This window comes from Chiloscyllium plagiosum, chromosome 25 (assembly GCF_004010195.1).
Source record: "Chiloscyllium plagiosum isolate BGI_BamShark_2017 chromosome 25, ASM401019v2, whole genome shotgun sequence".
In the NCBI taxonomy this organism is placed as follows: Eukaryota; Metazoa; Chordata; class Chondrichthyes; order Orectolobiformes; family Hemiscylliidae; genus Chiloscyllium; species Chiloscyllium plagiosum.
The window spans coordinates 48,709,569-48,732,802 of record NC_057734.1 but is presented as its reverse complement, the minus strand read 5'-3'; the positions used below and the strand labels follow the sequence as shown (position 1 = coordinate 48,732,802).

Here is a 23,234-nt window from a genome sequence, read left to right as displayed (position 1 = left end):
ATAGCTTATGCTAATGTCCCCTGATGTAACTTGTTACTAAATTGTCTTTGATAACTTGTTCCTGCAAAGTACCTGGATACCTAGATATGTTCAAGGTGCTATGCAAATATATAATGTTGATGATAATTTGGATTAAAAGAACAGTATCACAATACTGGTGAAGCGTTTAATAAATACCTGTTCCTTCAAAATCCATTGATTTTAAAAGCTGTAAGAAATGACAGCTTCACCTCAGAATTCAGAAAATAACTTGCACCAAAGAAAATTCAATACATTAACAAAAATTGGAGGGAGGAAGTTTAACCCTCATGTTTACATGAAAATGTTCAAACTGGGGAACTTCATAAGTGTGGTAAAGGCGACAAAAGGAGCAAGAAAGATCATTGATAAAGGAGAAGAGGAGAGAGGATAAAGCACAAATGGTTAACAATCATACTGAACAAATTCATTGACGTGAAACAAAAATAAGCAACATCATCACTTTCTTTTAGTTAACAGAACCAAATATATTAATGGGTAAAAAAACATCATTAAGCATGATAACTAGTTAAATTTCATGCACATCACAGAACACAATTTATTATAAGGTAAACAAAGATGCCTCTCACTATTCCAAAAATTGAAGGCTGAAATGCTGGACAGAGTGATGAGCGTCTGAACTAACACCCTGAGTTATAAAGAGTTTCTGAAACCAAAATCAATTACAAGACCCAAGTCACAAGCAGCTGTTGATTCAGAAAGCTCTGAAACCGCACACTTACTTTCCCTGGTCAGGTGTCCTTTGAAGCATGGAAGATACTCTCAGCAGTGTATTATGGTCCTTCAGCTGTGACAGAACGTCAAGTAAGATAACAATCGAACGGTTCATATGTGAGGCAAAGCTGCCAGGACGGTCAATTTCATCCACAGGAATACGCCAGATTCCCTGCAGAGGGAAGGAATGTAAAGTTTTACTTGCCTGGTTTTCAGGTTTTAAAATGAAGAATTAATGTAAAACAAACATTCAAAGTTCATGATTTCTAAACATTAGGTAAAATTACCACATTTTAAACAGACTAGAGAGGATTCAGCCCTATTTCTTTTATGTAGCATTTCAGAAAAACTGATCAATCCCAGAACAGAATTGATTTCAATGAATTATGATAGAGATTCTAATCTAACCATCTTTTCAATAACTTTTTTCATTCACCCATGGGATGTGGACATCGCTGTCTAGTATCTTATTGCCCTGCCCTTGAGAAAGTAGCGGTGAGCTGCCCTCTTGAACCGCTGCAGTCCAAATGCCGTAGGTTGACCTACAATGTCCTTAGGGAGACAGTTCCATAAGTTTGACCCAGCAGCAGTGAAGGAACAACCATAAATTCCCAAGTCAGGATCGTGAGTGGCTTGGAAAGGAGCTTGCAGACGGTGATATTTCCATGCATCTTCTGCCCTTGCCCTACTAGATGGACGTAGTAGTGGATTGGGAAGGTACTGTCTAATGATCTTTGGTGAATTTCTGCTGTGTATCTTGTAGATAGCACAGATTTCTGCCACTAACCGTAGGGAGTGGAGGGAATGGATCAAGTGAGCCGCTTTGTCCTGGATGGTGTTGAGCTTCTTGAAAATTGTTGGAGCTGCTCCCATCCAAACAAGTGGGGAAATATGCCATCATACTCCTGACTTGTGCCTTATAGATGGTGGTCAAGCTTTTGGGAGGTGAGTTACTCACCATAGTATCCCTAGCCTCTGACCTGTTCTTATAAATACTAAATGGTCATAACACAAGTTATTTGTGTTATGTGAAACAGGCCATTCAGCCCAACCAGGGTTCACCCTTCACATTAACAAACAGCTCAAAACACTTTGTTCCCAAATCTTCACTTTTATCCAACCATTTTCATGTCACTCTCTAATCCTTCGAGTAAATTTCACAGTCTCTCAACCATATCTAAAAGGCATTTAGAGTCATAGAAATGTATGGAAACAGACCCTTCGGTCCAACTTGTCCATGTGGACCAGATACCTTAAATCAATCTAGTCCCATTTGCCAGCACTTAGCCTACATCCCTTGAAATCTTTCTTATTCATACACCCATCCAGATGCCTCTTAAATGTTGTAATTGTACCAGCCTCCACCAGTCCCTCGGCAGCTCATTTCATACACACACCATCCTTTGATGAAAAAGTTGCCCCCAAGGTCCCTTTTAAATCTTTCCTTCTCACCCTAAACCTATCCCCTCTAGTTCCGGACTTCCCCCACCCAGGTGAAAAGACTTTGTCTATTTATCCTATCCATATCCCTCATGATTTTATAAACCTCTATAAGGTCACTCCTCTGCCTCTGAGGCTCCAGGAAAAACAGCACCAGCCTATTCAGCCTCTCCTTTGGCTTAAACCCTCCAAGCCTTGTAAATCTTTTTTGAACCCTTTCAAGTTTTACAAGATCCTTCCTATAGGAAGATCAGAATTGCACGCAATATTCCAAAAGTGGCCTAATCAATGCCATGTACAGCACCTCCCACCTTCTCCTTTATACCTTTTACATTTGTTCTATAATTCCTCAGCAGTCTTGTTCAGCAGACACTCTGTCCCAGCTTCCCAGACTCAACACTTCCATCAAATCACCACCTTCACAACAGCAATTAAAGTCAGCCTTCAAGTGCTCACCTTGCCAGCAAGGCTCAAATTCCACATACAAGTAATAAAAAAACCTGTAACCTATAGTGCCCAACAAAAAGACACCAGTTTTTCCGCTGTATTTTTCCCTCTACATATTAGGCAATATCCTAGTGAATCTATACTGGACACTCAATACATTTCTGATAGAGCCCACACTGCCCATTGAAATGGTTTAGATATAAGCTTTTATCTTGGCTATCACATTCTTGTGACTTTTTTTTAAAACGAACAGTCACTGCAACTTTAAATGTTGCTGTTCGTGTTATGAGCTGTACCAGGATCTCTCAGCTCTTGTTGAGCATTAGGCCCACTTTCCTTCAGGGTATACTTACTCCTAAATAAAAGTGGTTGTGAAGATAAGTCATATCAGACTTGAAACGTTAACTTTGTTTCTCTCATTGCAGATGCTGCCAGACCTGCTGAATTTCTCGACAATTTCTGTTTCTATTTACACTTACTGCTACTTGTTTTAAACCAAAAAACGCTGCCTCACTTGTACTAACATTACATTTTATTTGCTAATTCTTGATCTGTTCTTTCATTTTATTAATGTCGCTCTGCAAACAGACACAGAGCAGACTCATGGCGGCGTCGGAGGCAAGTTTGGGTTCCCAGTGGCTTCTGCATGGACAAGGCTGTCCTAGCACCGATTCATGGCTGCTGTGGCTGAGGCAAGTTTGAGTTCCCACCAGCGCAGATTCATGGAGGTGGTGACGGACGCACGCTTGCACCCAGTACAACACTCAGCATCGATAGTATCATTGGTGAGGTGGGCCCAAAGCGGACACATGGCGGTGATAGAATCGGGTTAGGGCCAGTGCAGTACCTGTCAGCATCAGTGGCATCAGCATTGGTGAGGTCTAGCAATGATTCATAGTGATGTGGGCATCGGTGAAGCTGAGGTGGTGCCAAAGAATGGCAACTTTTATTCCAGTGGCAGCAGCGCAGCGAAGGGGACTTGTGCCTGGCCATCAGGCCCAGGGCAGAGCACTTTACAAGAACGACTATAAAGCTAAACACTTTCTCTATTCTTCTGCCTTCATATTCTATAGTTTGGTTTATTTTTCTGTTTTTAGATGGTGCTGGAGACTGGCAACACTCTACAATACCTTTTAATGTATTTTGTATCAAAATACACCTAACAATAAATCAATCAAACAAAATATTGTCGAAGAATTAACAAAACCTTCTATTTATATACTGTCTAAACCATTAACAGGGTGTTCTCTTAGTCAACAGTCAAATCATATATGAGCACAAGACTGAATCATGTGGAATCTTTACTCATTTCCAAACACTCCAAATCCAGATTTCTACAACCCTATTAATTTCACATCCTCCTTCCTGCTACAGGTCACTTTATTGAGCAAAAGAAAAATCAACAAAGGATCTTTACTACAAGGTGAAACATTTTTAACAAGTTGCCAATTTTCATAGAATTTCTACAGTATAGAAACAGGCCATTTGGCCCAACAAGTCCACATCGACCCTCCAAAGAGTATCTTATCCAGACCCATTCCCCTACTACTCTACACTTCCCGTAACTAATGCACCTACTCTACACATACCTGAGCACTACGGACAATTTAGCATGGCCAATTCACTTAACCTGCATATCTTTGGATTGTGGAGGAAACTGGAGCACCTGGAGGAAACCCACGCAGACACGGGGAGAATGTGCAAACTCCACAAAGCCCGAGGCTGGAATCGAACCTGGGTCCCTGGTGCTGTGAGGTAGCAATACTAACCACTGAGCTGCTCAAATTTTCATTAGAGGTATTTTAACTACTTAAAACAGCAAAGCAATTTTCCTAATTGAGAACTTTTCCAGAGGCTGAAATTTGAAACAAGTGCTGTCATCAGATTGTCAATTTGATGGTGTTTGTGTAGGAGAAGGTGGTTGATGTCAATTTTATTGTACTGCTTTGTATATCTAATTACAAATATCTGAAGATAATGCTGGAGATACTCAGCAGCTCTGGCAGATCTGTGGAGAGAAACAGAGATAATGCAGTTCTAATGAACAACCATAGACCTGCCTACAGATGCCACCAGACTTGCTGACTATTTCCATCACTTTTGGTTTTTGTGGCAGATCTCCAGCACCTGTAGTGCATCATTCTCATACAAATACCCAAAAGCATTTTGAAAGTGCATCTGTATTTTCATTATAAAGCCAATAGGTTGTTTTAACAATCTCATGAACAAATAACCCAAAAAAGTCAGAGTTGGGGATAGTATTGCTGAATAAACTCTGACCTTTTACCCTCATCACCTGGGGGTTAAATCCAGATTCATCTCGTGAACACTGACATTTAACGCCATTTGAAAATAGGAAGCACCCTCTCCCTGTTTCTTGGAACATATTTGTTCGGTAGATACTAAAAGAAAAACTATGCAGAAAAGCCCACTCAAGCATCTTCCAACCGGGTGTTTGGAGAGGCTTCACTTTTCTATGGCAAGGTAAGATGGACATGTTACGGATGCACATGACGAATGATCAATAACAGGAGTGTGAAAACAGGTCGCCAAATGGTAAAACATGCAGGAAATCACCATGAATACATTCAAACAGATTTGGTGAATCACAATCTTCCCAAAGGATATGGGCTCAAGGAGATAAAATAGCTGTACTGAGTTGGGGCTGAACAGCTTTACTCTGCGCCTGATTGAGCTTATTGTGGATGCACTCGTTACTGACAATGGGATGTCAAGAGTTTATTTCCCAGCATTAACAATTTGAAGCGCTCAAAAATTCTGGTTGACTGCATCTATCATAAAAGAAAGAGTCGAGATTGAAAAGTTACTTGAAATGCTGACTATTCTGCTGTACACTTGCATTGGATTCCATATTCAGTTCACATTTTGTGTTTCCTTAGATACTAGGCATGGCTGCAACATCAATCTTCTAAAATAATGGAAGGGAATACAGGGCCTTGAGAGCGAGAATGTAATTAAACCTGTCAACCCAAGGTACCACTTAAACAATACACTTGTTCTTGGCCAGTGACTGCCAAAATAAATTGAGCCAAAGTTTAACCCAGGGCTGGAATTTCTCCTGAGTTCACAATTCAAACAGGGAACCCTTATCAGTTGTGTACTCACCCATCTCAAGTCCTCCTGTCTCTACAGTGTTGATACCAGCAGAGCAATAACAAAGCATATGAATGCATAATTTTATTAATGAGGACAGCAAGTACAGAAGCAATGAGGTAATGATAAGCCTATGCAAATCATTAAGCTACAGCTAAAATATTATATCAGGTTTTAGGTGCCTTAGTTTTGGAATGTTGGACAGGGGAAAGGAGACATTTATTCATATGATACAAGGGATGACTGATATTAATTATAAGGAAAATCCAAATGCAAGAATTTTAAAGTCAAGGCAGAGAATAATTATAAGTGCTGATAAACTATGAGGGGTTCTGAAAGAAACTTTCTTACTCCTTATTTTAGCTTTTAAAAGACAAGTCAATAAATATTTTAAAAACAAACAACTTAAAAGAGAACAAGGAAAACATGGGTAATTGGAGCCAAGGGAGTTGGCTCAGAGATCTAGAGTGGATATAGGTGCCAGGAACTGATTTGCTTCTTTCTACACTGTCAGGTTAAACCCATTGAACATGGAGTCTCTTGACTGAATGGGCTTGCATGCTTTCCACAGTACAAAACCTCTACAGTTGGGCGTCTGACTCACCCTTTCTATTGGGTCAGTTCAGCAACTGGCTGGCCCCTGAAGAAGTTCCAAGGCAGTGCAAGTTGATCTAAATGACCATGAGTACAGAACTGGATGGTTGAAAAGAGAACAATCAGCAATTAGCAACTCTTGATATCCTGCTAATTTCTGTAACTATGGACTGGAGGAAAAAAGTATGGGAGCAAATTTAACCGAAAGATCAGGATGCAAGATAAACACCAAAGGAATAGATAAGAAAAATATAATTAAGAGATAAAGACAGTTATGAAAGGTAAACTAGGGGGTGGGGCAAAGAAAGGAATGAGGTTACAGAGCATTAAAAATATTTTTAGAATGATAAACTAAAATTAGGAAAAGAAATACACTGCTAAAACTCAAGATCAAACAAGGCAATAATGATGACATGGCTGAATAAAAGGAGTAAGGCTGAAACTAAACATAAAGACGATACAAAACAGCAAGACTGGAGAAATAGGAAGTGGTGAGGAATAAAGTCGAAAACCAATCAAAGAGCAGAGGGGAACTACAAATTAAATTTTCAACAAAATAAATTGAAGCATTCTAGCGATACAAACAACAAAAGGAAAATCAGGATAGCAACTGGAATACACAACATACTTGTAATGACAGTGAAACAACAGAAATATTGAAAATTAGTTTGTTTCATTATTCACCAAGGAAAACAACATGGATATAACATTAAAAGAGATCAACAATGTCAAGATATTGAAGGGGGAAATAACGTACAAAAACAATTCAAACCAGCAGGATACATCCTCAGTTTGGAAACACTGCAACCACACACTGCAAATCGAATAAAGATAGCAGAGAAGGTTTAAACATATAAAGATCCATTTGGAAAGGGAACAGGGCCAGACGACGAAATGCTATTCTTCCATTTAAAATGGGAGATAAACAAGTTCAGGGAATTATAGAACAGTTAACATCAGCAGTTGGAAAGATAATGTAATCCTTATTCAAAGATCAGATAGAATAGTATCAAGAAATCAAAACAAGTAATGAGGTGGCGAAAGCAGGGATTTGAAAAGCAAAGGTCATTCTTGACTAACCTTACTGAATTATTTGAACTAACAAAATGAGCAGATAAAAGGTAGTGCAATACCTCTGTATTTTTTTTAAAAAGGCTTTCAATAAGACAGTACAAAGTAAACACATTGGAATGTGTAGAGTCAGGAGAGAAATAGCCGAATGGAAGCTAGCTGCTTACAAACCAGAAAGAGGATGGGTTCAAAGTATTTATACTGACTGAAAGTGGGAACTGAGGACCAGAAGAACGGGCTGAGACCAGAGTCATTCACAATTTACAAAAATGATCTGGGTCCTCAAATCCAAGGTACAATTCCAAATTTGTGGATGACATCAAATAGGGAGATGTAGTTGATAGGAAGATGGCAACGAAAGAGAAGACAATGTTAATAACTCACAGAAGATGATTGTAAATGGTAAAATAACTTCAGTTTAGATGAGCTGCAGAGGACTGGTAAAGTGGTTAGATCAGCAAATATTCCTAACTGCTGACTGACCCTATGTTTGCTTTAACCACAGTGAGTTTGGAGGAGTGTGAGTGACACAATCTGGACAGGCAGGATGATCATACTCATACTTAAATGAGATTGTTTCTGCTAGCAAGTTTTGAGAAGATTTGTCGCTCAGGTTGAGGTTCGGGATGTAAGCTTGCTCACTGAGCTGGAAGGTTGATTTGAATGACCTCACCAACCCAAGGAAACCGAAACACAATTAGAAAGTGGGACATAACACTAGTGCTTCACCGGAGGCTCACGGATGATGTTACCTAGTATGGTGACAAAATGTTTGTAAACAAACCTTCCAGCTCAGCGAGCTAACTTACGTCCATTGTTTCTGCTATTTAAATAGAAAATTACAAACACTGCTGGCTGGCTGAGTTTTACATGCCTCAGGAAACATGCATGCATTTTGACAGCAGTGTTTTTCACAGCAACACTTGTGGGCACCGAGAAGTGAGTTCTGTGGTTCCTTGAGCAAATCCTCTTCAGTTATCAGCCAAATCCCTTCCTCCCTCTCCATCGATGACTCTCCCACTAAACTGTCTCAGACTGCCTGAATGGTCTTTGGCTGTGACCTGCTATTACAGTGTTTCCAGCTCAGCAAGTGTACAGCCCGACAGCTAGGATAAATGAAAACAATTACAATCATGTCCTCCCATTAAATGCAGTAGGAACTCCCCATTCCTGGAATATACAGGTATCCCAGACCTCTCCACAAACATAAGAGTAGGAGAATGCTATTGAGCCCCTTGAACCTATTCATCCTGCCATTCAATGAGATAGGTTAAGTACAAACTTATGTTCTAACTTAAGAAATAAGAACATATTTAATAAAATATAATGAATGAAAATATCTATTAGTCTCATCAATTGCTATTTGTGGAATAGAGTTCCAAACTGCTATTACCTTTTACATAAAAAACATTTTCTAACTTCACTCCTAAAGAGTCTGGAACCAATTTTTGGGCCATACCCCCTAATCCTGGATGCCCAGCAACAAAAACAGTCTCCCCCCATCTACCTTACCACTTTACCTTAATGTCTTTAAAACTTAATTAACTCACTCCTTAACTTTCTAAATTCCAGAGAATACAATCCATCTTTGTATAGTCTCTCTTTGTAATTGAATCCTTCAAGTCCAAACCATCACTCTGCTTTCTGCCTTCACAGATGCTGCCAGACCTGCTGAGTTTCTCCAACACTGTTTTTGTTCCTTTAGTCAATGCAATTAGCTTTGACAGCTATTTGTGACATTTTAATGATCTATGTATCTGGACCCTGAAGTCCCCTCTGACATCTAACATTTTTGGCTAATTACCAAATATATTGTTTTATCAATTTTCGGAATCAAGTGATTGACTTCATATTTGTCAATATCGAAATCCAATTTCCTTAACTTCACCCATTCAATTAATCGACTAATACACCGTTCTAATTTTATAATTCCATCAATACATTGTGCTGTGTTCTCAGTCCCTTGTTTTAAATGCCAGGGCCTAATTATCTAAAAAAAATGGAGCAACAAAGGAATGAAGGGGTACAGATTCATAAATCACAAAGTAAAAATGCAGGCTAATAAGGTCAGAAGAAGTTTTGTTTTCAGATGTTTCATCACGATCAGTGAGCCTCCAGTGAAGCACTGGTGATGTCACCAACCCAAGGAAACCTAAATACATAAATAGAAAGCGGGTCATAACACCAGTGTTTCACCAGAGGCTCACTGGTGATGGTACCTAGTATGGTGATGAATGTCTGAAAATGAACCTTCCAGCTCTGCGAGCAAACTTACATCCAGAACTTCAACCTGAGCTACAAATCTTCTCAAAATTCACTAAGGTGACGAGAAAATTGCTTCATGCACTGGATTTCCTTTTTGGAGGAACAGAATTGTAAAGCTGAGGGTTGTGTTAAATGTGTAAAGAAACTTGGTTGAACCACAATCAAAATACTTTGCCCAATTCTGCTCTCCATATGTATAAGGTTTATACAAGTGGTGTTGGTATACAAGATGCTAAAGTCAATTGACAAGGTAGCCAAAAAGAGGATGTTTTTGCATACGACAAACTAGAATTAGAAGGCAGAGAGTGAGGATTAAAGGGTCCTTCTCAGGATGGAAGCCAGTGACTAGTGGTGTTCCACAAGAGTCAGTGTTGGGACCACAACTTTTCACTTTATTCATTAATGATCTAGATGAAGGAATTGAGGGCATTCTGATGAAGTTTGCAGATGATGTAAAGATAAGGGGAGAGGCAGGCAGTATTGAGGAGGCAGGGAGGCTGCAGAAAGATTTAGGTTGGTTAGGAGAGTGGACAAAGAAATGGCAGATGAAATACAATGTGGAAAAGTGTGAGATCATGCACTTTGTTAGGAAGAATAGAGGCATGGACTATTTTCTAAATGAGGAGAAAATTCAGAAATTTGAAGTGCAAAAGAATTGGGAGTCCTAGTCCAGGTTTCTCTTCAGGTAAACTTGCAGGTTGAGTCGGTAGTTCCGAAGGCAAACACAATATTGTCATTCATCTCAAGAGGACGAGAATATAAGAACAGGGATGTACTTGAGGCTTTTCAGGCTCTGTACAGACCACATTTAGAGTAATATGAGCAATTTTGGGCCCCATACTTCAGGAAGGATGCATTGGCCTGGAATGGGTCCACAGGAGATTCACAAGAAAGAATCCAGAAGTGAAAGCTTTAACATTTGAGGAACGTTTGAGAAAGTGACAAAGTTGGTTGACAAAGGAAGAGCTGTAGATGTCATATAAATGAACTTCAGTAAAGTGCTTGATAAGGTTCTCCATGGTAGGCTGATGGAGAAAGTGAAGTCACATGGGGTCCAGGGCATTCTATCTAGATGGATAGAGAACTGGCTGGGTAGCAGGAGACAGAGTAGTAGTGGAAGAGACTTTCTAAAAATGGAGAACTGTGACCACTGGCGTCCCACAGGGATCCGTGTTGGGACCACTGTTGTTTGTGATATACATCAATGATCTGGAGGCAGGTATGGGTGGTCTGGTTAGCAAGTTTGCAGATGACACTAAGATTGGTGGAGTAGCAGATAGTGAAGGGGACTGTCAGAGAAGCAGCAGAATACAGATAGATTGGAGAGTTGGGCAGAGAAATGGCAGATGGAGTTCAATCCGGGCAAATGCAAGGTGATGCATTTTGGAAGATCCAGTTCAAGAATGACCTATACGGTAAATGGAAAAACCTTGGGAAATTGATATCCACAGAGATCTGGGTGTTCAGGTCCATTGTATCCTGAAGGTGGTAATACAGGTCGATAGAGAGGTCAAGAAAACATATAGCATGCTTTCCTTCATTAGGCAAAGTTTTAAGAGTTGGCAGGACATATCACAGTTGTATAGGACTTTGGTTCGGCTACATTTGGAATACTGCGTACAATTCTGGTCGCAACATTACCAAGAGGATGTGGATGCTTTGGAGAGGATGCAGAGGAGGTTCACCAGGATGTTGCCTGGTATGGAGGGTGCTAGCTAGGAAGAGAGCTCGAGTAGGTTAAGATTATTTTCGCTAGAAAGGATGAGGTTGAGGGGGGATCCTGATTGAGGTCTACAAAATAATGAGTGGTATAGACAGGGTGGATAGCAAGCAGCTTTTTCTCCAGAGTGGGGGACTCAATTACTAGAGGTCATGAGCTCAAGGTGAGAGGGGAAAAGTTTAAGGGAGATATATGAGGAGAGTTCTTTACACAGAGGTTGGTGGGTGCCTGGAATGTGTTGTCAGCAGAGGTGGTAGAGATGGACACAATAGCATCATTTAGGATGTATCTAGACAGGTAGACGAATGGGCAGGGAGCAGAGGGATACAGGGCCTTCAAAAGTTGACAACAGGTTTAGATAGAGGATCTGGATCAGCACAGGCTTGGAGGGCTGAAGAAACTGTTGCTGTGCTGTAAGTTTCTTGGTTCTTGTTCTTTGACTCTGTGGGATTATACTCAATGGATACAGTGGGGGGATCGGATTGAAACTTACAGAATATTGAATGCCCTGGACAGAGTGGATGTTGGGAAGACATTTCCATTGGCACGAGAGATGAGGACCCAAGGACACAGCCTCAGAAAAAAAAGGAAGACCTTTTAGAATGGAGATAAGGAGAAATGTCTTTAGCCAGGCAGTGGTAAATCTGTGGAATTCATTGCCACAGAGGGCTGTGGAGCCCAGGTCATTGAAGACATTTAAAACAGAGATAGGTAAGATCTTGACTGCCAACTGGATCAAAGGTTACGGGGAGAAAGCAGAAAAATGGGGTTGAAAAACCTATCAGCCATGATTGAATGGTGGAGCAGATTCAGTGGGCCAAATGTCCTAATTTCAGCTCCTGTGTCTTATGGTCTTACAGGTCATAGTTTCAGGATATGAAACAGCAGATTTAAGGAGAATTTGTCTCTCTCAAAAGGGTCATGAATCTGTAGGTATCCCAGAGTCCAGTGGTTGCCGAGTCACTGAATAAATGGGCGGCACAGTGGTTAGCACTGCTGCCTCACAGCACCAGAGACCCGGGTTCAATTCCCACCTCAGGGGACTGACTGTGTGGAGTTTGCACGTTCACCCCGTGTCTGTGTGGGTTTCCTCTGGGTGCTCCGGTTTCCTCCCACAGTCCAAAGATGTGCAGGGTCAGGTGAATTGGCCATGCTAAATTGCCCGTAGTGTTAGGTAAGGGGTAAACGTATGGGTGGGTTACGCTTCGGCGGGTCGGTGTGGACTTGTTGGGCCGAAGGGCCTGTTTCCACACTGTAATGTAATCTAATCTAATGTAATGTAATCTAATCTAAAATCTGAGGAGGAGATAGGCAGATTTTTAACTAGCAATGAGTTGAAGGGTTATGGAAGTCAGGCAGTAAAATGGAGTTGAAATGGAGATGGGCAGCAAGTGGATCAGTGGTTAGCACTGCTGCCTCACAGCACCAGGGATCCAGGCTCCTTTCCAGTCTTGGGTGATTGTGTGGAGCTTTCACTTTCTCCCCATATTTGTATGGGTTTGCTCTGGTTTCCTCCTACAGTCCAAAGATGTGCAGATTAGGTGGATTGGCCATGCTAAATCACCCATTATGTCCAGGGATGTGCAGGCTAGGTGGGTTAGGCATGTGAAACACGGGGTTACAGGGATAGAGTAGGGAGGTAGGTCTGGGTGGGGTGCTCTTTGGAGTGTTATTGTGGACTTGATGGGCTGTTTCCACACTGTAGGGATTCCATTCTAAGATCAACTATATCATATTATATAATGGACCAAGCTCACGGGGCTGAATTGCCTATTCCTGTGCCTAGTTATTGTGTTTTAGATTACAAAATGTATACACACACACTGAAGATGATGAAAAACAAATTAATAAGAATATCAGGAACTGAGAGGTTGAACGGACTGTAGTGGTTTTCTCAAGAAAACTAGTAAGCTGACAGCTGACCTAATATAACAGTGATCTTTTTTATACATTCATGGGCTGTAGGCACTGATTGGGACAGCATTTACAGTTCAACCCTTGGTATCCTGGAGAAGGTGGTGGTCAGCTGCCTTCTCAAACCACTACGTTGACTTACAACATTGCTAGAGAGGGAATTCCAGAGTTTTGACCCAGTGACGGTGAAAGAATGACAATATATTTCAATGTCAAATGGGGAGTGGCTTAGAGGGGAACTTGCAGGTGAGGAGTACCTACGTATCTGAAGCCCTTGTCCTCTAGATATTAGTGGGCTCTTGGGTTTGAAAGTTGTTGTCTTAGGAGCCATGATGACTTTCTGAAGTGCAACGTGTAGATAATACACACTGCTGCACCTGAGTGTTGGTGGTGGAGGGGATGAGTGCTTGTGCCAGTCGAACAGACTGCTTTGTATTGGATTGTGTCAAGCTGCTTGTGTGTTGTTGGAGCCGCACTGATCCAGGCAAGTGGGGAGTATTCCAACACACTCCTGACTTGCACCTTGTAGATGAACAGGCTTTGGGGAGTCAGAAGGGAAGTTACTCACTACAAGATTTCTTGCCTCAGATCTGCTCTTGTAGCCACTACGTTTATATCGGTAATCCAGTTCAGTTTCTGCTCAGCAGTAGCCTCCAGGTATTCAGTGATGGCATCAACATTGAATTGGTGGTAAAGAAGTGGTGGCTAGATTGACTCTTATTAGAAATGGTCATTGCCTGGCATTTGTGTGGCATGAATATTACTTGCCACTTGTCAGCCCAAGCCTGAGTATTGTCCAGATCTTGTTGCATTTGAACACGGACTGCTTCTACAAATGCCGTCGTCCAATGCTGCTAAATATTGTGCAGTCATCAGCAAACATTCCCACATCTGACCTTATGATGGAGCAGCTAAAGATGGTTGAGCCAAGGACACCACCGTGAGGAACTCATGCAGAGATGCCCTGGAGGCGAGACGTCTGATCTCCAACAACCAAAACCATCTTCCTCTGGGCCAGGTACGATTCCTGCCAGTGGAGACATCCCCTCACTCCTATGGGCTCCAGTTTTGTTAGGACTCCATGACACCACACTCAGTTGAATGTCAAGTGCTGTAACTCTCACCTCTCCTGCGTAATTCAACCCTGTTATCCACGTTTCATCCAAAACTGTTAGGAAGTCAGCTGTTGAGAAGCCCTGGCAGAACTCAAAACTGGGTGTCACAGTGTAGGTTATTGCTGTACATGTGCTGCGTGATAGCATTGTTGATGACACCTCCTATCACTTTACTGAAGACAGAGAGTAGACCGATGGGGCAGTAATTAGCCAGGTGAAATTTGTCCTGCGTTTTATGCACAGGATCTACCTGGGTAATTTTCCACATTGCCGGGTACACACTGGTGCTGTGGGTGTACTGCAGCAGCACAGATGTTACTGCTGAAAGGTTGTTAAGGTCCATAGCTTTTGCACTAACCTGAGCCTCCATTTCTTGAAATCCCATGGAGTGAATCAAATTGACTGACTGACTGATACTGGGGGCCTCAGGAAGAGGCTGAAATGGATCACTTACTCAGCCCTTCTGGCAGAAGATTTTTGCAAATGCTTCAGTCTCACTTTTTGTACTAATGTGTTGGGCTCTTCCATCGTTGATAATGGGGATATTTGTGGTGTCCAATGAAGTGTCTAACTGTCGACCACCGTTGTTTATAACTACATGTAGAAAGACTGTAGAGTTTCGATCTGATCCGTTGGTTGTGGAATCGCTTAGGTCAATCCATCACTTGCTGCATGGCACACACGTAACGTTTTGTAGCATCACCATGTTGACGCCTCATTTTGAGGTCAGCCTGGTGTCCTCTTGGAATGCCCTTCCACAGGAGAAAGTGAGGCCTGCAGATGCTGGAGATCAGAGCTGAAAATGTGTTGCTGGAAAAGGGTTAATGCCCGAAACGTCGATTCTCCTGTTCCTTGGATGCTGCCTGACCTGCTGCGCTTTTCCAGCAACGCCCTTCCACAATTTCCATTTAAGCCTTTCAATGGAAAGGTCCTTTTTCTAAATCACTTGGTGATCATGTGACTCTATCTACATGACAACACCCATTATGAAAATGTTACATGAAAACAGTATTTTAATAACATTTTAAAACAAACCAGCTTCTTACTATAGCTGCTTCTCATCGTGTAGATTATCTAACCCCGCATGCTCTCCTTTTAAGTCTCAGTTCTGCAACCCACAATGTCCCCCCAGATGGCTCCTAGTTTGTATTTCACATTATTTTACAGATCCCAAAATGTCTCCACTATTCTGCAAAACACAAGTTTATGAACCTCTAGGGCAGATATAGAGGGGTTTAAAACTAGGGATGAGGAATTGAAGACAAACATTTTAACCCAGAGAGTGGTGAGGATATGACACTTGATGCGACGAGTATATGCTCAGGCAAATACCAGATGGATTTTAAGGAAAGCGATACAAATACATAAAAGGATTAAGAAATAGAAGGATATTGATAGGATTACATTCTCACGAGAAGCATAAACACCAACACAGAATAATTGGGTTGAGTAACCTGTAGATGATGTAGTTTTGAAATTTCAGATAGTTCTCACCATCTCCAACCCATACAGTCAGAATCTCAAATCAGAATCAAAGCAACAGGTGCAGTGCATTTGAACTTAATTATACTCCTCTGTAACATTAATAAGATCAACTGGATTGATGTGGACAAGAGGCATTTACATTGGTACAAGCTCATCTATCCAGAGTGAACCTACAATCCCATGCACTCATACATGAAAATGCTCGATCACATAATTCTAAATATTTCCCTTAGGTCACCTTGCAGTTTGTGGCTGAAACAATTCAAAGATCTTGCCTTCACTGCCCTAATTTACACAAAGTGATACTGCTCCAAAGCCACGTTATTGAGCTGTGGCTGGGTGTGTCTGCATGGGTGTGGAGACAGTGGGGGATGGGGGACGGGGACAGAGGCTGGGGGCTACTTTGGACTGATGCATATCCCAGCCCAGCAAACCGCCAGGGGTCAGCAAGTCAGGGGTCATTGGAAATATCAAAGGAAGAAAATACAGAACACAGAGCAACCCCCACTCACCCAGGCAAAATACATTAAACAGGAAAACAATCATATTCAACAACTATGAAATAATATATATTATCTTCATGTTAAACTGGATTACAAATATTTGTCGATTGCTTTAGTTCACAGGCAAATGTCACTGTTAAATTTAAAAACTAAACAGAATCACTTGTAGTCCAGTGTCTTGTATACATTTAACCTGGTAAACTAATCAGAAGGGTATCAATACAGCTATTAAACTTGAAATCAGCATTTCTATGCTACTCTGTGGTGAACACACTGTTCATAACAAAGCTTCAAATATATGGAAAGTAACTGTGCAACTCCCTGACAGTACAGTAGGTTTGCCTATAATGTACTACACATACTGCAGTGGTTCAAGGCTTGATTTGGAGATGCCGGTGTTGGACTGGGGTGTACAAAGTTAAAAATCACACAACACCAGGTTATAGACCAACAGGAAGCACTAGCTTTTTGAGTGCTGCTTCTTCATCAGGTGATTGTGAAGAATAAGAATTTATAGCAAATTCTGTGTCTTAACAATCTTATTCTTCACAACCACCTGATGAAGGAGCAGCGTTCCGAAAGCTACTGCTTCCAAATAAACCTGTTGGACTATAACCTGGTGTTTTGTGATTTTTAACGTGGTTCAAGGCAGCAGTGCATCACCAGCTTCTCAAGAGCTATAGTGAATCCTATATCCCATAAAAGAATCGGTTCTGGCCCAAATGCAGACATATTGCCAAAGAGAGCTGAGCCTGAGATGATTTATCTATCTTAGTCCAGTGGAGTGGTGTGAGCACTACAAAGCTTCTATTTGTTCTGTTTCATAATTCCTTTGTATCATCGGTCTGATGCTGGTGCAGCACAGTGCTCAATTCAGCACTCATTGTAAACAAAATTTCAGGAAAAAAATCTTCATTCCAGACTTGAACATGTAACTGTGGTTGGTATTCCATACAGTACTGAGGGAATGCTGCAAAGTAACAAGCATCATCTTTCACAAGTTCTTAAGGTGAAGTTGATCCTGTTTGTTCAAGTGGACATAAAAGATCCCCCCAGGTCATTAATTGAAGAGGAGTAATAACCACTTCTCCAAAGAAAAGTCAGACATTTGCTGAGAGCTTGTGAACTGCTGTTTGCCTAATCATTGATTCTCAAACTGGGGTCTGCGCAGACTTTCCAACAGCTTGTGGAATAAGTTACTGTTGCTGCAATGGCGCAGGTCATTATATGCTGTTCATCTCTATTCTGATTTCCTCTGTCCATTCAGATGGTACAACAGAACTCTCCTACCAGGCTATTTGATGTCTGACGTCTGAAGTGACCACTGACGAGCAACCAGTGGGAGGGTACTGGAGCTAAGGCAGCTCAGGAATCTGGTTTCTTGTCCATTTCATGAGATCACAAACAAACAGAGAGATGGGACAGGAAACCTCGGGACACACTGTGAGAATCTCAGGTCAACCTTGTCCAGAGACCTGGAATGATTATCAGGCTGAGCTTCAGTCACTGAATACACAGCTGGGCAATGGCAGAGTTCAAGGAAAAATACCTGAATCACGCATTACACATGTCACAGTGTCTACATTCTCAACAAAGAATATAAGAAACAGGAGTATGCCATCCAAGAACACAGGAGTTAAGAACAGGAATAGGTCACACATCTCACAGAGTCTTCTCTACCTTTCAGTACAATCATGGCTCATTGGATTGTGGCCTTAACACCTATTTCAGACTTGAAGATATTCAATGACCTAGCCTCCACTTTCGCTTTGGACAAGAATTACAAAGTTTAATGATGCAGAGGAAATTCCTTGTCATCTTCATCTCCCCATACGAGTCATCAAGTCTAATCCTAGTCGATGAAGAGTAGGGATGTAATGAAATATTTAACAACTGGTTTCTGAGCTGTAGGGTTACCTCACAGTTTACAAGAAAATAAAACTTAAGTTACAGGTCACATCAATGCTCAGGGAAAGCCCCAGACAAACGTTATGCAGATCCCTTCGAACAAGCCATTAATGAACTTCATGCTCAGTAATGTACCTGTGCCAGGAGTTTATACATTGTTAAAATTCAGATAGTTATAGCGATTTGTAATGAGTAATCCAGGAGAAAAGGCATGTTGCAACACCTAAATATCACCAATAACTGATTCCTAAAGGAAACTTAGCGGCTTTTTGGGGTATTAATAAATTATAAATGAATAAATTCAAGTCAGCTTTTTTCCTGGTGAGCTCCCACATTCAAATGCTTAAAATTTCATTTCTACTCTGCTGTGGACTTGGTAACCTTTTACAGTGCACTTGTGTATGACTGAAATGACGAGCAGTCATCAAACAAGACAAGTCATTGTATTTCCCACTGAAGTACTTCACAGGTTAATTTGTTCCTGGAAGCCCATTAGCCACAAATTAAATGGATGCAGGCTCCAGGAAGTCAGTCTGTGCTGCTCGGTGTGATGTTGCCATGTGCATGTCGGGTTGGGAATTGGCTTGGGTGGGGAGGAGGAGGAGGAGGAGGAGGAGAGAAGAAGGAGGAGGAAGGAGAGAGGCAGGCAGACAGACAGACAGACAGACAGAGACATAAAGAGTGTGGGGGGGGCTGGGGATACTGGCTGTGTGCTGTTTGATTGTGGGAGAGATAGGAAGGGAGTGTTGGATTATGCTGTGCTCTGAAATCTCCCTAGGTTAACAGAAAAATTCACCAATGGAAATCCCCTCTCATCATTTGGGGAGATCCCAATTACCAACGGTTTCAATTTTGACACGCTTGCCTGATACCAGTTGAAAGATAAGGAAATTGTTATTAAACCAACCAGGACTTTCTTGTGTGCATTCATCATCATGGTACTCATATGGAAATGCTCTGTAAATAGGACAGTGAAATGCTGAACAACCTAGCACCACACACACACACACAAAACAGCACAGACTGATTTCCCAGAGCCTTCACAAATCTCATTTGCAATTAATGGCTTCCAGGGATAAATTAAACTGTGAAGAACTTCAGTGGGAAATACAATTTTGATGGCTGCTACTCATTTCAAACACAGGCAGGTGCACAGTAAAAAGTTACCATGAAATTCAAGCAGCTTCCCAGAATCTTTCAGACACAAGGGAGATAGGAGGCACATACAACAAAATTAGGCAAGTCTACATTAAAACACTCAAGACTCCGGCATTGGACATTCTGCAATTTCATGGAAAATACCCTCTCAGCAGAAATAAATGCTATATTACTGTAGAGAACTCCAACAGAGGCAGAATTCGCTTAGCAAAGAGCAGTGATCCATGTAGGAAATCTTTCATGATTATGGGTGCAGCTGAAAGGGCAACTTGCCCATCTCTTAAATTGAGTGGCTTGCTAGGCTACTTCAGAGAGCAGTTAATAGTCAACCACATTGCTGCGGGCTTGAAATCAACGCAGGTCAGACTAGGGTAAGGAGGAGAGTTTTCCCTCCCTAAAGGATGTGAATGAACCAGAGAAGATATAAATAATTGATGACAGCATTACACTATGATGGTTGACCATTACAGGGACTAGTTTTACCTAATCTGAATTTTTATTGGTTGAACTTAAATTCCAATGGCCAGGTTGCTTTGAGCCTGGGCCTCTGGATAACTAGTCCAGTGATAGCGTTGTAATACCACCATCTCCCCTCACAGCAACATTGTACTGAAAGGTCTAGCTTTGCACCCCCAGTATCACAAAGAAAGCAACAAATACACAACTTAAATAAAACAAAGAACTGCAGATGCTTGAGATCTGAAACAAAAGTAGAAATTGTTGGTGAACTTCATCAGGTCTGGCAGCATCTGTGGGAAGACAGCAGAGTTAAATGTTTGGAATCTGATGACTTCTTCACTGTAAGTAATCTAGTTCTAAGAGTCACTGGACTCAAAACATTAACTCTGCTTCCCTCACTGAAATGCTGCCAGACCTGCTGAGTTTCTCCATCATTTCCTGTTTTTGGGTCTGAAGTTCTGTTCAGCTTTAAACTCCAGGAATATCAGAAACTCCGGCAAATTTAATCTGAGTGTAGGAATTGTTAAGGTTTGCTTATGAACTGATAGAGTTGTGGTTTCTCAGCAAACTGAGGGATATGGTTAGGAAAGTGGAACAGATCAGACCAAGATCAGGTGAAGATCAGTATTGAATTGCTGATGGGTTTTATGGTTTACTCTTGCTCCTGTTTCTTGTGTTTTTTACAGTTAGACCTCAACAACAAAGTCATGCAGGTTAGGTGTGAATGATCACATTTTAAGAGAAGACATTGTCAGCAAATGTGGTTTTTGATTCAACACTGTCTACTCTCCTAAATCTTGGGCAACTCATACTTGAATTTCTGATTAATATTTGTAACACAACCTCATAGTTACACCGTAAACGGACAAGGTGAGACTGTAAAGACAATCTGATTGGGAGAATACACAAGTAACAATACAACAGCAACATGAACCAAATATGATTAGCAAGAGGGCTGGACTGATAGGAATTGTTTCTGAAGACAGTGCAGAGCACTTGGACGCCACTTAATATTAGTATATCGAGAAGATAATTAGTAACCTGTTTGAGTTGCCTTCATTCTCCAAATAATACAGCAAGCAAGATCTTCAGACAGCAAACATTTTATTAAAAATTAATGGTGAAATAATTAATTCTGCAGAATATTAAAAGATTTTAGACTGAGCAAATTACAGGAACACTGCTGATGTGGGTTTAAACTAATTTGGCAGGGAAATTTGGTGGTACAGTCAGGGGTGATGCACAGACAATGGAGAAGAAAAGCTAAGCCAGTTTGACAAGCAGAATACATTTAGTCAGGTTAAGGCACAAGCAAGAATGGCAAAGCTGGATGCCATTTATTTTAATGGCAGCTCAATACTCCAGGATATAGAACCTTCAGGTGAGAATTTTCGCTCATCAGAAAATTCTATAAAACAGGCACAGTGTTGGACCTCATTTCAGGTCATATGGTACAAGTGTCAATGGGGAGACATTTTGATGCGAGTGACTGAGTCAGATTTAAAGTAGAGTAATAGAAATGGGTGAAGATGGAATGGAAATAAAGGTTCTGATTTCAGGCAAGGCAAATTTGAACGTAAATGAGATTTCATCAAAGAGGATGGAGCAGCTTCTTGCAGAAAGATCTAGATCAGAGCAGTGAGAGCCCTTCAAAAGGGGAATAGAGAGTGTGTAGGGCCAACATGTTCCCATAAAGGTGAAGGGTGAGACCGACAAGGTCAGAAAACCCTGGATATCAAGGATGCAGAGGGTTGGATAATGAAAAAAAAGGGAAGGTTATGGCAATACTGGGAGCTCAAAACAAGAGAAATCCTGAGAGAAGTGCAGGGCGTAATTTCAAAAAGAAATTAGGAGAGTGAAGAGAAACCGTGAGAAAACACCAGTAGGTAAAATAGAGGAAATTTCACAGGCTTTTTTTCCAAGCGGAGCAAGGTCATCAGGGAAAGATTGGGAACAGGAGGGACCAAAGTGCAATCTGCATCTGAAGGCAGAAGATGTCGGTGAGGTTTAAATGGGTGCCTCGTATCTGTATTCACTACAGTAAAGGATGATGTAGGGAGAGAAATTGGCAGGAGGACTGTGATATACTTGAACAAATTAGCTTTGAGAGGAATGAGGGATTAGTGGTTTCAGGAGTTTTAAAGGTGAATAAATTAGAAAGAGGGAGGTTGAGAGGGGACCTGATTGATATCTACAAAATCATGAGCGGTTTAGACAGGATGGATAGCAAGAAGCTTTTTCCGCAGAGTGGGGAACTCAATTACTAGGAGTCACAAGTTCAAAGTGAGAGGGGAAAAGTTTAAGGGAGATAAGCATGGAAAGTTTTTTTTTTACATAGAGGGTGGTGGTTGCCTGGAACGCATTGCCAACGGAGGTGGTAGAGGCAGGTATGATAGCGTTGTTTTAGATGATTAGATTAGATTAGATTCCCTACAGTGTGGAAACAGGCCCTTCGACCCAACAAGTCCACACCCCTTCGACCCAACAAGTCCACACCGACACTCCGAAGAGCAACCCACCCAGACCCATTCCCCCCTGGCTAATGCACCTAACACTACGGGCAATTTAGAATGGCCAATTCACCTTGACCTACACATCTTTGGACTGTGGGAGGAAATCAGAGCACCCGGAGGAATCCCACGCAGACACAGGGAGAATGTGCAAACTCCAGACAGATAGTTGCCCGGGGCGGGAATTGATCCCGCGTCCCTGGCGCTGTGAGGCAGCAGTGCTAACCACTGAGCCACCGTGCCGCCCAGTTGTATCTAGACAAATACATGAACAGGCAGGGAGCTGCAGGATACAGATCCTGAGAAAATAGGTGACAGGTTTAGACAGAGGGTCTGGATCGGCGCAGGTTTGGAGGGCTGAAGAGCATGTTCCTGGCTGTAATTTTCTTTGTTCTTTGTTCTAAATCCCCTCACCCAAATGAGATGCATTCCAGGCTGCTGTGGGAGGCAAGGGAGGTGTGTGCTGCGGCTCTGACATTCACTTTTAAATCCTCTCTATCCACAGGAAAGGTCCTAGAGAACTGGAGGACAGCTCATGTGTTACCATTATTCAAGAAATGTGGCAGGGATAAACCAGGAAACTGTAGGCCGATGAGTCTAATATCTGTGATGGGGAAAACTATCGGAAACTATGGAAGGGAAACTATTGCAGGTTAATCACCTCTTGGAGAGTCAAGAATTAATCAAGTTCAGTCAGCATGGCTTTATGGAGATTAGAGCTAAAAATGTGTTGCTGGAAAAGCGCAGCAGGTCAGGCAGCATCCAGGGAACAGGAGAA

The 23,234-nt window shown here is 41.6% G+C and overlaps 1 protein-coding gene across 4 annotated transcripts in view; it reads right to left on the bottom strand.

Annotated features, from left to right (window-relative positions):
• The window catches only part of cabin1 (calcineurin binding protein 1), a 487,520-nt gene that overhangs the window by 164,768 nt on the left and 299,518 nt on the right, over positions 1–23,234 (bottom strand). For all 4 annotated transcript variants that reach the window (XM_043716137.1, XM_043716140.1, XM_043716138.1 and 1 more), the window contains one exon: positions 762–925. In XM_043716137.1, the coding sequence (XP_043572072.1) occupies positions 762–925 (164 nt within the window). The remainder of the gene's footprint in view (positions 1–761; positions 926–23,234) is intronic.